Genomic DNA, 17,267 nt, shown 5'->3' with positions numbered 1-17,267 from the left:
ACGTTGATATGGAAACGTGATGCGCCGCATGCCTTGGAAGAAACCTTACCTAACTTAGGCTCAGCTGTACAGGGAAAGTTGTGGTGCTAAACGAGAGCTTCATGCGTTAATGTATAGCTCGGACTGGTCACGGCTGCGGCGAGCGAACGCTTTGTGTGTACGACGTCTTAAAGATATGCAGGGCACTGACACAGAATTGAATAAGGCCGCTTTCAGCGGTAGAAACTGCGCACAGGGAAAGGCTTGCTCGCTGGTTAGACCATCTGTCTGGGTGAGGTATTCGAAAACGTAAAGCCATTTCTGGAAGCTGAGAGAGAGAGAGAGAGAAGGAAGGAAAGAAGCCATGGTCAAGAAAGGAATTCTAATGGTGGATAAATTATTACGAAAAAGAAAACGAAACAAAAACTTGGAGGACTCTTGAGCTTCGCCTTCAAGAGTAGAACGCGATAGCGTAATCGTGCCCCGTGCGCATCGCCTTCTCAACTGCTAGCCTAGCTTCGGTTCTCGGGGCATGCCTCAGCCATGCCGTAAAGAAACGAACGACTGTGCGCGTAACGTTGGCCGTTTCAAACGACTCTAGAACGCCCACAGCAAGTACAGTTGTTAAGTGCCCACTACGCCATAATTATTCGTTTTGCTAATCAGCGACAATACATGTAGAATGTACGTACATATAAAGAGTATATGCTATGTATAGCTTGCATGACCATGAAAATGCGGCACCGTTACAGCGCTACAGCATCACGGTATGCGCGTATAACGTGCAGGTGCATTCCGCATTAGCATGCTGTTGTACCAACACTGTGTGCTCGGAAACGTATACACTCAAATGAGCGTACTGAAACTAATTCTACAAAGGCGCCAGTAATTTACCACAAAGCCTCACACACGCATAGCGTTATATGAATAAACCGACATCCATATGCGCATGAAATGATACATAGAGAGGGTACAAAGAAAGACAAAAATTACTGACAGGTAATTAGTCCTTCTGTACTAATCTGGGTACAGGCAGCGCTAGTTACACGCCATGTGATCTGAGAGAACGTTGCCTTTCGGAGTATACAGTTTCTGGCCATACAACAAACGTGTTGCTCAATATGTTAGTACAGATACAGTGCCAGGCTGCGCACCCACGCTGTGCAGTGACTAGGCTTTTTCTTTTTCATCCTTGTTGACATCCTCGATGACATCCACAATACTCTCCTTGGCTTCACTGTCTCTTGGTTTTCATTGACGTTGTGGCTAATTCAAAGAAACGAGCCCTTGATAATTTCCCCTTCTTTCGTTCATTCGTAGCGAGGATCTCGTTCCGGCAGTCTTGATGCATTGAGGTTGTAGGCGAGGGCTCATTGGTCAGCTGTCAGCTCGTAAAAATATAACGTGCTACGTGACTCCAGCTGGCAAAAAAGCGTGTTCAACATTCGCCATCATGGCTATACGAGTGGCGTTGGCTAACGCTCCCAGGTTTGCACGCACAGAAACACCCAGTAAAGAGGACGAGAGGACGCATTATCCGAAGGTTGAATAGGTTCGGTCCCTACCGGTGGCAAGTTGTCTTTTCGCCTACTTTAATGTCTTCACGTTTATATCATAATTACAACAACACAGTTAAAAATACTACAAATAACGTCCCCTGTACCTGCCTTGGATTCGTTGTCTGATGGTTTCCATTAAGGTTGACATCTCGTGGTCCATAAACTTTTCGCACCACCTGTATATGTGTTATTTGATGACAAAATCACGCACACATAAAATTACACAAACGCAAGCGCTGTACTGCAACTGTGTCATTTTATGTGTGCGTGATTTTGTAGATTTGCGCGCTGCTTCATCAAATATCAAGGCTCACAAACTAACCCATCAGTACATATTATGTATATGTGTGGCTGTACCCTGCGCGTACTTTCGTGCGTAATTTGTCACCCAGCTATGAACTAGATCGCGTTTACTTTAAGAGTTGTACTAACTGTATTAAAACGCATGGATAAAGAGAACCGCTGAACCACACAAGTTACAGCCTGTATAGTATACGAGCCCGCCGTGCACGAGAAGCACGTGGTACAACGCAACGCACGCTGCGCGCGTTTCCTGGATCTACTTTGGGCTCCTTGGTTGCATTTGCATGCGGCGCTCACTTCCGGGGCTACATTGTGTTCTTTGATATATATGCCCTTTCGTAATTGTTGCGATCAGGCGTGCTGAATACAAAGGGTGGCATAGGTTGGCGTACGCTTCGCGAACATCCTACGCCGATACCAAAATTAGAAAATAGCACGCATGCGCCTTTCTTACTGACGCATTTCGAGAAGAAAAGAAAGAAGATGTGACTTGTGCGCATGCGTGAGCATGTGCATGCTAAATTTTGCTCTTGCTGCAATGAAGCTGTCGGTACAGTCAACGTTTGCGTTAACTGTGGTTCTGATTGTCCACCTTTTGTTACATTCTCCTTCTCGCAATTCAGAAGTCGTGCAGCGCCAACAGGCTGCAGCGTATAGCGCACCGCGGCTCTCCATCGTTGTCTAAGTTCGCAGGTTGTGGATTGGCTGCCCGTTTTCTGTCGTTATTGTGACAACTTGTGTCTTGACACTTGATCATTTTCAAATGAATGAAGCGTTAAGGCACTTGATTATATTCCTCAGTACCTACCTTTCGACTTTGTACACTTTAAAAATATTTCTTTCGTAATTTAAATGCGAAAAGGTTTGGCCACCACTGGAGCCATCTGTCACAACATCAATAATATCTCAAAGCACAACAAAATACAACAAGAACTGTTTGCAACCCTTTTCATTTATGTATGCTCACCCGACAGGTTTAAGAATGTCGGGGTGAAGTCAATGTTTCAATTTCCAACATTTTTAGTGTGGTGAATTACTGTATGAACAACGCAGAATTAAGTCAGCCAACCTGTCACTGAATTATTCGACCAATCGATCATTGAATGAATGAATGAATGAATGAATGAATGAATGAATGAATGAATGAATGAATGAATGAATGAATGAATGAATGAATGAATGAGACAATCTGTCAGCCATTCAGTCAGTGAATGAATTTATGAATCAGTGAGCGAATGAACGAGCGCCTCAATCAACCAATGAAACAGTCAAAGAATCACTTTACGCTTTCACCTTTCCCACGTTTTCACTCGTTCCATTATATGCATGATTATCTTTCTTTCATGACTCGATGCAGTCATGGAGCCCACTGTTCCTGGTCCTAGTCACACTGGCGACGCTTGCCGCGGGGGGCGAGCAGTCGCAACAACAGCCGCAGCAGCAGCAACAGCCAGCCCAAGCCGCTGCCCCGTCTTCCGACAAGGACATCGACACCAGGGGCTCCACCAAGTCTATCGTCACGGTGGCTCCATCGCCATCGACAGCACCGGCGGTAATATAATATCCTGCGGCGCCACACAACGCAGGAGTCGTCGGTCATTTCCGACGCAACAAACCAACAGTTCGAATAACGAGCCTCTTCTCAACTCGAGCGTTTCGCCATCTGTATTATCCGTGTTCGCATGAACACGGCGTGAGCGTGTCGAATCAGAACTCGCGCTCAGACAACTCGACTCGACCGCGTTTATGTGATCTCGGTTCTGATGGCTTAAATAAACCGACAACTGGCCAGAACACGTTATTAGGCCAGGTGAAAATGAGCAGACAGTAAGCTATAGTGAGATATCCAGGTATCCTATTCGCGATTTGAGTAGAATTGTATACTTAAGTTGTATTTAAAGGGACACTAAAGAGCAAAACGATTTTTTTCATATTAGTAAAGTACTCTTTCACGATACCAAAAACACCACGCTTGCTGCGAGAAGACGCTTAGTAAGCGAGATATCACGCAAAAACAAAATATGGGTGGCGACGCCACATTGAAGTTTCCGCACCATTCGTCGTGCCGTCACATGTTTTGACGGCGCCTACTAGGGACTACGTAGTTCCTAATCGGTAAAAATTAAGTACACTGTCCTCTGAGGGGGCCATAGACTCAACATAGCAAGTTTGGGGTAATTTTGTTGAGCCAATGGCGCCAAAATACGATAAATACCCTATGGAATTCGTGACGTCACGCGGGGAGATTTCGGCGCTAAATTTAAAAATGAAACTTTGAACTTGGTTTTGTCCTCTATTAATAAACATATGATGGCGAAATTAACGACATTAGCGTTCTCAGAGCACAATTTATTGATCTAAACAAATTCATTGTTTCTCTTTAGTGTCCCTTTAAATGTCACAAATTAACCAGTATACTCAGATTTAAGTGCACGTTAAAGAACCCCAGGTGGTCAATATTTTCGTAGCCCTCCACAACGGCATGTCTCATAATCATATCGTGGTTTTGGGACATTAAACCCCAACAATTATTATTAGCAATGTTATAATTCCAAATTTTATAGTGTCTAATCTACCCGCCAGGAGTAGCCTTCAGCGTTACGTAGTAACGTTACGTAGTAATCCATTGTGCAGAAATTAGTCGAGGCAAAAATTAAAGGTGAAAGTGAACGCTGGATGAGAGAGATTCGCGAAAAGAAGAAGGCCGCGCCTAGGATATTTTGTAGCCACCTAAAAGCGCTGGGTAGGAAGTCTGTCACAATGCAACAACATATGGTAGATGAAGGAGGAAATCAATTGGAAGGGTATGAAGCGCTAGGTTACATCCAAAAGATAACGGCCGATTCGTTTAAAAAGGTCGCCCAGGGGATTCCCCGGGTGAGTAAAAGTGCGCAAAGGAGTGCAACCGACGAAGATGTAGTACTAGAGAATTTCAATTGGAAGAAAGCCGAAGGAAAAATTCCTAGGCGCACTACACCGGGCTTAGATGGGGTTCCCGTCAGCCTCATTAACGAACTCGGACATAACACTAAAGAAGCACTGCTGAAAGCCGTAGAAAAGTGCTTACAGGAGAGGGAAATACCAGACAGTTGGCGAAAAAGTAGAATGAACTTAATCTATAAAGGCAGGGGAGAAAAGGATAACATTCGCTCGTATAGACCGCTAACCATTACATCGGTGCTATACAGGTTGGCGATGCAGGCAGTAAAATTAAAAATAGAAGCGTGGGTAGAACAAAATGATATTTTGGGAGAACTTCAGAATGGATTTCGAATCGACAGGCGGTTAGACGATAATCTGTTTGTTCTTACCCAGTGTATAGAAATATCGAAAATAGAAAACAGGCCCTTATACGTAGCTTATCTAGATATTACCGGGGCGTATGACAACGTTAATCAGGAAATTCTGTGGGATATACTGAAAGAAGTGGGCATAGGTGACGACTGTATACAGCTTTTGAGGGAAATATACCGAGAAAATACAGTTTGTATAGAATGGGAAGGAATAAGTAGCAAGGACAGCGTTGAAATCAGCAAGGGGCTGAGACAGGGATGTCCTTTGTCCCCGCTGTTATTCATGCTGTACATGGTGAGGATGGAAAAAGCGCTAGAAGGTAGCAACATTGGATTTAATTTGTCACACAAACAGGTCGGCACGATGGTTGAGCAGAAGCTTCCAGGTCTATTTTATGCGGATGATATTGTCTTATTTGCGGACAGTCAAGATGATATACAGCGACTGGCAGATATATGCGGAAGGGAATGTGAGGCTTTAGGACTAGGATTTAGTGCAACAAAATGTGGATTGATGGTATTCAATGATCGCGAAGACCATGCGGTCTTTATACAGGGCCAAAAAATACCGAGGGTAAGCGAGTACAAGTACCTCGGAGTATGGGTAAATGAGGGGGATAGATATATGGAGGTACAAGAGAAAGCATCGGTAGCAAAGGGAAAGAGGAATGCTGCCATTATGAAGCACAGAGCTTTATGGGGGTACAATAGGTACGAGGTGCTTCGAGGGCTGTGGAAGGGTGTGATGGTCCCGGGGCTTACATTTGGGAACTCAGTGGTGTGCATGAAGTCAGAGGTACAATCAGGAATGGATGTAAATCAAAGGACGGTGGGCCGCCTCGCGTTGGGCGCTCACGGGAAGACGACAAATGAGGCTGTAAAGGGTGATATGGGATGGACAGGCTTTGAAGTACGGGAAGCTCAGAGCAAAATGAGATTCGAAGAGAGGCTGAGGAAAATGAAGAAGAGTAGATGGGCAGAGAAGGTTTTCAGGTATTTGTATAGAAAAAGCGTTGACACGCAGTGGAGAAAAAGAACTAGGAGGCTCACCAGTAAATATACGGCTAGCAGTGCGGGCGATATGGCAACAAGGAGCATTAAGCGGAAGGTCAGAGAGGCGGAGATGACTTATTGGATGACAGCGATGGAAAAGAAGCCGGCTCTGAGTAACTACCGAAAGGGAAAAAACGAAATAAGGAGGGAAAGGTTTTATGATAATTCAAGGGGAAGCGCTTTACTGTTTGAAGCAAGGTCGGGCTGCCTTAGAACGCGTAGTTATAAAGCGAGATTCAGTAACGAAGAAGAACAATGTACATGCTGCGGAGGAACTAAGGAAACGATGGAACATGTACTGATTGAATGTGGCGATATTCACCCAGGTATACGTGTGGGCACGAGTCTACATGAAGCCTTGGGTTTTAGGGACAACAATGGAAAGATGAACACGTCCGCGATAGAAATAAGTAAGAGACGGTTAGAGTATTGGTGGCAGAAAAGTAGAGATAAAGAACAAAAATAAATAATGGGGGGAAAATAGGGTCATTCTGCCTTAAGAGGCAGAGAGATAGACCGTGAATTTATATTTTTTTGGTATAATAACATAGATTTAATCAATGTAAATAAGGTATTAGGCCAACATAAAACAAGGAAGTTTTTTTTTTTCTTCGAGCCTGGTGGCAGACATGTCACCGCCCCGTTACAAAGGGGACGCTCATAGCATCCATCCATCCATCCAGTAATAATACAGTAAGTGGTCTTCAATCTCACGGGTCGAGTAGTTAGGCATAGACCCGAACACGAGAGCCGTACTTAACATGATCACACAAATGCCTTCCCAACCGTGAATTAGTTGACACGGTAAAGGTGAATTCAGCCCTCGCTCTGCAGCACCTATAGTAGGAATAGTTGCGAGTAGAGTGTAATTGTGTCATTCCTTTCATTCCTAGGCCTACCAATATGGTTACGAAGTGGGTTCCGCGCCTTCCTCGATGCTGGACGCGGGCGCCAAAGAGTCTAGCGCCATTGCACTTGGACGGTACCCTGTAAAGGATAGCGCCGTAGGAACCCAGCAGGTATAAAAGTGTTAGATTTCTTGAGCACTTTATTGAGCAAGTAACCGCGTTTACGTGAGCGTTACATGAACCACAGAAACAATTGCACGTGCATGACGTCATATCTATGTATAGCCGATCGAAGTTCCCACTCGCGACTGCATGACTGACAACTTGGCATGAAAAATAATTTTTTGCTTAAAAAAAAGGCAGATGTTCAGGGGAAGATGGAAGTTTGAAGAGGTGAGAAATTCGTGAACACAGAGTGACGCTGGAGCCGGCGTTTCGGCAAGCGGACTTGACTTCTTCAAGGCTGTAAATTGTCTTCCTCAAGGCTGTACCTTGTCTCCTTCAAGGCTGGACTTGCCTTCTTCAAGTTGCAACCTTGAAGAGAACAAGCCCACTTGTCGAAACGTCGGCTCCAGCCACACCCCGCGTTCACGAATTTTTGATTTTCTGCTTACTAATACTTATTGCTAGGCTAGTTGGTGCATGCCTACTGCAACACAAAAAGACGCGTGACCACCATGTAAAGGGCACGAAAAAGAAAATGACGTCCGTCTATGTTTCGTGTCCTTTCAATGCTGCTTGTACGCTTTTTTCTATTCCAGTAACTTCCTGCTTTTTGCCCATAGGCGGGCAGCTGTGTTTGGTTGCGGGAACGTAAGGTTCGCACAATTGACACGCTGAGTGTTTTTTTTTTTTAGTTTCCGAATGTGCTGTACAAAAGGCATGAAAGCACTGTGAAATTGACGTCATTGTGTCTTGTGCACGTGTGACGTAAAAAATACTTATAACCTTCGTTCTTGCGGTTATTGTTTAACTCGCAGGTCGAAGACCTTTCGGGACATTCCGCCTCCGCCTTCAGGTCGGGCCTCGTCTCCGATTCCGCGCTCCGAGTCGAGCAAGGGCGCAGCAGCCAGGTCTTCTTCGAACCTAAGACGCCGGAGAAGGAAGAAGAGTCTGCCCTGGTCACCAGCTACGAGATACCGCGCGCATCGGCCATACCCGTACCTAAGAAGAGCGCAGAAGACTCCAGCACAGGCGGAGAGCAAAGTGAGACGGTGTTGAGCCAACCTAACAAGAACGAACGAAGAATCGTGGTCACGTCAAAGGGATCCCTTCCCATCACTCAGAGGCAGCAGAAGCGCGTGAGCCAGGCGCAGAAGAGTGAGACGTCTCAGGAAAGGCCGAGGACGTACCACCCGAGAACGTTCCCCAAGCCCCAGAGGACGCCCCAGTACCGACCCACGTCGCGACCGCAGTACAAGGTCAGGACGACTTCTCGTCCGACTCCCACGTCTGTCGTCGACTACGACTCGAAACAAGCGAGCACGGAACAGTCGTCACGGGGTCAGGCCAGCCAATTCAACAATCAAAGCCCGCCGACATCGAGTCTGACCAGTCAGGAGAGCTCGAAGCAAGAACACAGGGCCGCAGGAGGCTATGAGAAGCGACCGCAGCTGACGCAGAGGCCCAACACGGGCAACACGTACGAAATAAGGACGCCACATTCGACTCAGTACGTGAGTATCGGAGGAGACGCTGCGATAAAGGGGGCGGCTGCTGCTGCGGCCAGGTACAAACACTACACAGACCAGCAACAGCAGCAACAACAGCAACAACAGCAACAGCAGACGCCTGCGTCCACGGATGGTGGGTACGACTCTTACGACTCCTCGTCGTACCAGAGCACCACACCGGTGCAATCGGACCAAACGAATCAGGGCACAGGTTACTCTGCAGACGCCCAGCAGGACACGTACGCCAACCAGGGCTACAGACCTCAAGACACCAGGAGCGTCACGGTAGGAGCATCGGCCCACGTATCAGGCTACAACCAAGGAACGACCACGCAAAAGAACGCGCAGGGGCAGAAGGATCAGTATGAGTACCACCGCGGCACTGCGTACCCAGCGCAAGTGAGTGACACGTCCTCAAGGAGACCAACGCAGCCGAGCTCGTCACTGTCGTTCAAACATGGCTACGCGTCTTCGAAGAAGGGCGGCGCGAAGCAGGCGCAGCAGTCGTCTCGAGAAACCTACCACCACCACTACCAGCAGCAGTACCACCACCAGCAGCAGCATCAGCAGCAGCAGCAACATCAGCAACACCAGCAGCACCAGCAGCACCAGCAGCATCAGCAACAGCAGCAGCAAAAGCAGCAGCCACAACAGCAAACATCCCAACAAAACCAGCACAACTCCGGTTCTTACGGCAGTCAAGAGGTATCTCAGCAAGCGAGAACGCCCGCGTACGACTCGCGGTACCAGACGACTCCCAAGGCACCGAGAACGCAAACTACCCTGTACAAGTACCACCATGGAACCTACCAGCAGGACAGGACGCAGCAAGGGGACGACGGACAGGGACCGTTTTCTCCCATCGATTACAGCCGCCAAGGAAATCACGGCCAGAACACGCAAAGCATAACGACACCTTCACATCGCCCCTTCGATCCGCAGCCAGAACAGCACTACGGGCAAGCTCAATCACTAGGGAAAACTACGACAAGATCTAATACCGCATCCAGACAGCCGGCGCCGCAGTACTCGAAACCTGCTCCGCCGCCTCTTCGCAGCGATTTCCGTGCCACTCCAAAGCCCGATCATCAGCAAGGAGGCGGACAGCTCCCGCTGCCTCCGCCACCACCGACGCCACCTCCACAGGACGCCCAGGTACTCCTGGTCGAAATCAACAACCCGCAGGCGCAGGCGCACATCCGCGGGCAACAACTCAATGCCATACAGCAGCAGCAACAGCAGCAACAACAGCAACAAGACAACTTATTTCAGCAGCGTCCACTGGCCGAACTGCTGGCCAACCACCAGAAGTTTCCGTTAATGCAGCAGCTTCACTTCCTGGGAGCCGCGGGCCCCAACCAGCCGTTACGCGTTCCCATCATCGAGATGACGTCGCCTCTACTGGGCGGTGGTAACCACCAGCAAGGGGGACCTCAGCTTCAAAACCTCAGGCAGGAGATACAACGACAGCTCCAGCAGCTCAACCAACCCCACCAACAGCCGTTCTTGTTCGGACAGCCGCACGACGCGATCCAGCAGATGCTCAAGTCTCAACAGCTCTACGTGCAGCAGAACCAGGGTGTGCAGAAGGTCATCACGCAGGGCCCCGTGCCGATCGAACTGAGGGTCGAACCCCTGTTCGACGTGAACAAGGGAGCGGGCGACGGTGGTGGCATCAAGGACGTGCGCATACAAGCGTTGAAGCCTATTCCACTGCAACCGTCTCCGCACGGTCATCAAGGAGGGCCGAACGACATACCCTTCGAGGTTAACATGCTAGTAGACGCCGCCAAGAAGGCGATCATGTCGGCCGGAGGGTTCCCAAAGCCGGAAGTGATCGTCGTGGACGGAAGTCAGGTGAGATGGAACGACAGAAGTGCGATTCTATGTAATCTTAATGAATCGGTACTTTTGGCTGAGTAGTGATGCTATTGTGCTTCTTTCTCTTAGCTGAAGCTCTCGTGATCTTATAGAAGGTGTTCGCGTGACGTAATCAGCAAGGGGCGAGTCGCCATACTCGTGGTCGAGCGCGCAGACGTGATCGTTGAACTGCAACCAAACTTCGCGGCAGCACGTGTTGTTTTGATATTTTTTCTATGAAGCGGGCGTGGTGAGGTGCAGCGCCGCGAAACATCAGACTGTCATACAGGGGTGTAGCCAAGGGGGGGGGGGGGGGGTTGGGGGGGTTCAACCCCCCCCCCCCGAAATTTTTCAGTTTTGCTTGCGTATATAGGCACGCACACATACAAACGCACGCACGAACATACATAGAGTATGGTTGAACCCCCCCCCCCCCCCGAAAAAAATTTCTGGCTACGCCCCTGCTGTCATATGCCGGATCGCTGAACGACCACGGCTATGGCGGCGGACTGGCTGGCGCCGTCTGGCGGGAGGAGCTCAGTTAATACCTCCTATAAGTCATGATTACTAGCGTAAAGGGGACAGGGACGAGAAGAAGGAACTAGGGACCATTCTTGTCCTTCTCAGCCCTTTCCTCTTTACGCTAGTAATCATGTCCTATTATGTTCGACACCAACTAGCCCAACTTCCCGCCTTAACGATCTTATAAGCTCACTAAGGGGGTAGGGGGTGGATAAAGATGCCCCTTGAAAGGTTTCATGAGAGTCGGTGATCGAAATGTTACCGAATGTGCACACAGCCTGGTGTAATATTTAGCACCTGGACTAATCTAAGGACTTCCGTGGCTAGAGAAAAGACGAAGGAAACATTAAGCTTTACCTTTATTCGAAGGTCTTCCTCGTCTAAACCGAAACTACGATATCTCTTGATCTTGGCAAATCTTCATCCGGGTCACAGGTCTTGTTAGCAAAATTTTAGTGTGTGTATTTGGTGGTAATTGGATATATGGATAGAAAGAAAGACAGAAAGAGACCATGCAAAGGATTCGCACAATAAGCTATTTACTGCCGCTAACGTTAAACAGTTTTTTGCATTAAATCACTTATACCATTCCCGGCCACTGCGGCCGCGTTTTCGATGGAGGCGAATATGCTTGAGATTCGTGTGCTTAGAATTCGGTGCACGTTAAAGAACCCCAGGTGGTCGAAATTTCCGGAGCCCTCCACTACGGCGTCCCTCATAATCATATCGCGGTTTGGGACGTTAAACCCCAACAATGATTATTAACTTACTATACCGTTCCTTTCTACAGACATTTTTACGCGTGTTTAGAACGCAATCGGCATGATGCTCCATGACATGTATTATATTGTATAAAAACTAATGATTTCATGGTTGCTGTAGCTATGTGTTAAATGGGACGAAATCCTTCGTCAAGCCTTATTGGTGTTTTTGTTTTCACCCCACAGCGTCACGGTTGTGACTGTTCTGATGCCTCTATTCGATGTTGAAACAAGCCGAATTGAGCTGAATTGTAAAGATTATCCGGTCATTCTTCCGGCGTCTCATACAGGGTGGCCAGATGCCCGAAAACGTTCTGCGAGCCGTGCAGCAGATCCTGAACAGCGAGCACGCAGGTCGCAACGAGCACGGTCGCCAGCCGAAGGGCTCGGCGTCGCACCACTCGCAGCAGAAGAGCCACGCCGAGCAGCCGTTTCCTCCAGCAGCGAACGTCAAGCTCAACGACAAGCTGAACGTCCAGGTAGCCGGACTCCTGGTGGACAGCCACAGCCTGCAGAGCGTCTTCCCCAAGAACCTGATCCACGGCACGGGCAGCTCCAAGTTGCGCTACAACGAGCCCGTCAACGTGCACATACCCGTGAGCGACCTCCCGCCGCGTCCGGCTGTAGACGTGCGCATCAGGGGCCCCGACGGAAAAGTTTCGCAAGTGCTTGTTCCGCTTCACGATGCGGTGAGTTATATTTTGCTCGGACGATATTTCCTCGTGAGGGGGGTTTCGAGCCGAACGCACTGACAAGGACATAGCAAGATAGACGAGACGCCGTTGGACTAGCAACTGAAACTTTATGTTGCTAGCCCAACGTTGCTAGTCCAGTTGCTCGTCCGCAACTGAAAGTGCTACAGCGTAACTTTCAGTTGCTATAGCAACTGAAAGTTATGAACTTTCAGTGGCGGACCACCAACTGGACTAGTAACTGAAACTAGCAACTGGACTAGCACAGCTGGACTGGCAGCTGAAAGTTATAAACTTTCATTTGTATAGTCCAGCGGCTTGTCTTCTTTCTTGCTGTGTCCTTTTCAGAGCGTTTGACTGGAAACACCCCTCACGATGTGCAAGTTGCAGCCAACTAGCTCAGGCAAGCACTGTTCACAATATTTCCTTTTGTGTATTCGGGGAAGGGGGGGGGGGGAGCTTTCCTCGATCAACTGCTATAAAGAGACGAGGAACTCGATTGATTATCCTTCCTGCGATGTTGTCCGCCACAATGTTCAAGCGCCGAAGCTACGCAGCAATTATACACCCAGCTCGCTTCTGAGAAGCATACGGAACAAGTCGTGTGGTGGTGACACGGTGCGCATCCGAACTTTAACGCCGTTGCTTCCCGAACACGATACACTCGATACCCGTTGTCTATATATAGGGCTTTTATAAACTTCCGCTGGTGATATAATTCACGAAGCAAGTAGATTAAAGGAAGGGACACGAAACATGTTGAACGCAACCCTGTTTCCTACGTGTGCTCGGGGCAATCTTTATATTTTCCGTCAGCTGAAATTTGTGATGACTTTATCTGCATCGCTTCCCGTGACTGCACCTGTATTGGAGCTGAAATTCCGCACGGCGTGGACAAGCAGAGTCCGGCAAAGGTAACCGTGTGAAAAGTCAGCCGATGGCGACATACGGAAATATCGCCCAACAAACTTAAACTCACCCTTGTCGAAGCACAATGCCACTTTCCAGAAGCCGGTCATAAGAAAGGTGTCACAAGTTATGTGTTCGTGGCATGGCTCATGGACATGGGAGGTGAAGAGGTGTATCATCACCTCTCACGACCACTCCTTAATGCGGTTTAAGCAATCCGCAGTCTTCAATGCAACAAATGTAATTTGCGGAGAAGCGCACTAGAGGAGTTTTGTACAACACAGCTGTCAGCCACCTTCTTATACCAGAATTGCAATGAGACAACGAATGTAAGCCCGCGCTGTTGTACAATTTGCAGCACGCTGCTGCAGGTACTGCAGCCAGTGCTATTTTTCATACGAAAGATTTGCCGCGGGGCTACCAGAAACACAGTATCAGAGCTTACAAACGTGGGCATCTTAAGAACAGAATAAATACGTAAGAACTCCGCGTTCTTTATTATAAGTCCAAAAACGGTAGTTGTCGAGTGCAACCGGCTTTACTTCAGAATTTGTTGGTATTGGCAGTCAGAAAACTCAGAATCCCTACACACCCTTTAGGCAGCCAGTGCAGGTATCGAGCAGCTGTCGCTTTTGCCGCAGAATCCCAGCACTTAGGGCACTTTTCTTTTTCGACCGCAGTCGATAACGAGGCTCATGTGAACCCGCCACTGTGGTCTATAGACCACTATAGTGGTTATGGTGCTCGACTGCTGACCCGAAGGTCGCGGGATCGAATCCCGGCTGTGGTCCGCATTCCGATGGAGGCGAAATGCTTGAGACCCGTGTACTTAGATTTAGGTGTACTCTAAAGAACACAAGATGGTCAAAATTTCCGGAGCCCTCCACCAGGGTGTCGGAACGGAACAAAAACCGAAAACGAAAAACGAAAAAAAAACGATATTTTTGACCGGAACGAAAACGTAACAGAAACGTTATTTATTATTTCGTTCCGGAGTGAAACCGAAATTTTTTCAATCGTTTTTCGGTTCACGAGAAAATTTCGCAATCCGGAACAACTGAGCTCATGCAATGTGAGCATATCTCAGGGTACAGTATTAGCGCGTACCTCAGACAGGAAATCCAAAGCAAAGATATGTTGAAATTGTGCGAAAAACGAGAACGGTGGCAACCAGAGATGTTCATATTAACGCAAGTGGACTTTTGCGCGCCTGTCAAGCAGGCCAAAGTGGAGAGGGCATTGTCGGCGCTGAAGTTTGTTACAGCGAAAGCTGTTATGAGATCACAACAGCCGATTTTGGCTCCATAGTTGTCCGCAGCCGCCGGTGTACGTGACCGCTATCGCGTGATATAAGAAAAAATTAAATGAGAAAAAATTTCTAGGATCCGCGCCCTCTGCGTGGCAGTCGGGTCCTCCACCACAGTGTTACGCTGGTGCTTATAACTCCATCGCAAAATACTCCACACAGGCGCCATGTCGGGCAAGGAATCGCGTTAACATATGTAATATATAGCGTGGCAGAAGAGTAAAATAACAACCAGTCATCACACAATGCTAATAGCGCAAAGAGTGTGTGGTTTAATGCTACCCACCAGTGTTGCGGAGTTACCACTCCGGAATTGCATTGACTCCGGAATCTTCAACATTTTCGCGACCCCGCAATGGAATGGGGACAACGCTCGGAAGAATGGAATGGGAATGGAATTACGTCTTTTTCCGAAAATAAAGGACGTTTTCGTCTACGTGCTGTTTTTCAAGCTTGAAACGTTAGTAAGTTAGAGCCTCGCAAGTTAACACTAAAGCAGTATTTTTAAAATGGCTTAGCTTATTACAAGCACGGTACGTTTATAAGCAACGCGCCAACTACAAACGGAGGCATAAGTTAGTGTACAAACAAATGCATTATCCCAGCAGATACCGAAGGGAGAAACAAATTACCCCTGCGCGTTGGTTCCCATTGATACCCCCACCCGAAAGTGGCGAATACTCTATGCACAGACTGATCTTTATCTCACGAGCAGTTTAGTACCTGACACACGTAAATAACCTTCGCGACAAGGAAGACATTGCATACCTGCGCACAGGCGAACACAGAAAGTTCTCCCCACCCCATCCATGCTTGCGAGGCGCGCTTGACAAGCTTGAGTGCTGAGGGGCAGTGCGGCCCAGTGTTCCGTATTCGATGCAAAGGCGCTTTTGTCAGCATAAAAAATACGCTATGTCGTAATTTTAGCATTACCAGATTTAAGCTTAAACAATATTGAAACACCACCATTCGTTCAAACATGTTGACCACGCAAATACTATCGGTAGCGGTAGAACTGCCCCTATGGGAATTAGTAGGGAGGTTGTACTGCACGAGATATGTCACCAAGCTGCTATTCCCCTACCTTGGCAACGTGTTTTGCGTACTTTTGCAGTTCTTAATACATTTGATGACATCAGCTTTATGGGGCGTTCATTCTTAACTCGGTAAAACTATCAAGATGCCTTTCCTACGCTGAGGAATTACAGGAATGGAATCGGACTGCCAGGCCATTCCCTGAGTGTCAATGGGCTAAGCGGGTACCGCGATTCTTCGAAGAATGAAGAAAAATGGCATAGTGGGAACTTCACTACTTCAGAAAAATTGCGACGATTTATGACGTAGTGGGTACGTTGCATGTTTACTTGTATTAGTTGTCCCAAGAGATAACAACGGACTCTACAAAGTCCGCTCTTCTAGCTTTTGCTGTGACTTGCTGCGTGTTTCACGCAGGCCTGGAGATCTTTTTATCAAAACAGCGGTCTCGCACATCAGAGAGTGCACTCAATGACGTGCTGCTTCTGAGATCGTGCTCACTCCCTTGACACAAAGAATTAAGCCAACTAAAAAAATACGTATTTTTCTTGTGAGAAAATAAATACCATGACTTTGAAATGAATGCTGGTTTGTGCTAGTTGGTAGGAATACGCGGTACAGTTACTTCCGCTCCTCTGAAGAACGTGTTTTATACCCTTGTCCCATTAAGAGGAGAGCAAGTAACTAAATCACAAATCCAACGTTTTTTTTAATGATTGCTTTACCTTTTTCATATTTTCTTTTTTTATACAAAGAAAAGAAAACCGTTACGGAACGTTTTTTTTTTTTTTTCGTCCCGGAACAGAAACGAAACGGAACTTTTTGCGGTGAAACGAAACTAAAACCGAAACGAAAAACATTTCGTTCCGACACCCTGCCCTCCACTACGGCGTCCCTCATAATCATATCGTGGTTTTTGGGATGTAAAACCCCGACAGTTATATATTATAACGAGGCTCGCGTGACGGATGGTTGTGTTGTGACCACTATAGCACTCACTTCAAGGGAGCCTGTCATTCTTATCCGTCCTGCTGTTCTCTTCCCTCGCAGAACAAGCTCGCGGCTTTGGCCAAAGGAGCCGGTGGCGGCAATAACTTCGCCGGCTCTTCGTTCCCGGCACACCTTTTCCAGGGCGTACAGCACTTTGGCGGCGGCGGAGGTGGCGGCGGTACACATCAGGGACAAAAGGAGGGTCTACTCCTGGGCGGTTCGGCCCAAGAGCCCGCGTTTGGCATCGGACCCGTCCGGTTGGGCGAGAAAGTGAGCCTCATGGACGGTGCCGGCGGGACACTGCAGATCGCCGACTTGCCGCAGTTCGACCCCGCGGCACTGGCCGCGGCAGCTACGGACATGATCCAATTCAGGCATCTCTGAACTCTTGCGTGCCATTGAAATCTGTGAAACAATTTTCTTAGAGGAGCGGGCGAAAGAAGTCAGGGCATCCCCATGCTACGAGCCGTTGAAATCCCCGCTA

General features: G+C 48.1%; 1 protein-coding gene across 1 annotated transcript; it reads left to right on the top strand.

Moving 5' to 3' along the window:
* The first annotated feature begins 3,192 nt into the window (after positions 1-3,192).
* Positions 3,193-17,267, top strand: LOC119396331 (uncharacterized). The gene is made up of 5 exons (XM_037663499.2): positions 3,193-3,393; positions 7,081-7,206; positions 8,016-10,565; positions 12,142-12,540; positions 16,844-17,267. Exons 1-5 carry the CDS (start codon positions 3,193-3,195, stop codon positions 17,165-17,167), a joined length of 3,600 nt encoding a protein of 1,199 aa, XP_037519427.2. The 3' UTR covers positions 17,168-17,267.

The sequence above is a fragment of the Rhipicephalus sanguineus genome, chromosome 6 (genome assembly GCF_013339695.2).
Source record: "Rhipicephalus sanguineus isolate Rsan-2018 chromosome 6, BIME_Rsan_1.4, whole genome shotgun sequence".
NCBI lineage: Eukaryota > Metazoa > Arthropoda > Arachnida > Ixodida > Ixodidae > Rhipicephalus > Rhipicephalus sanguineus.
This window is presented reverse-complemented; position numbering and strand designations above follow the sequence as displayed.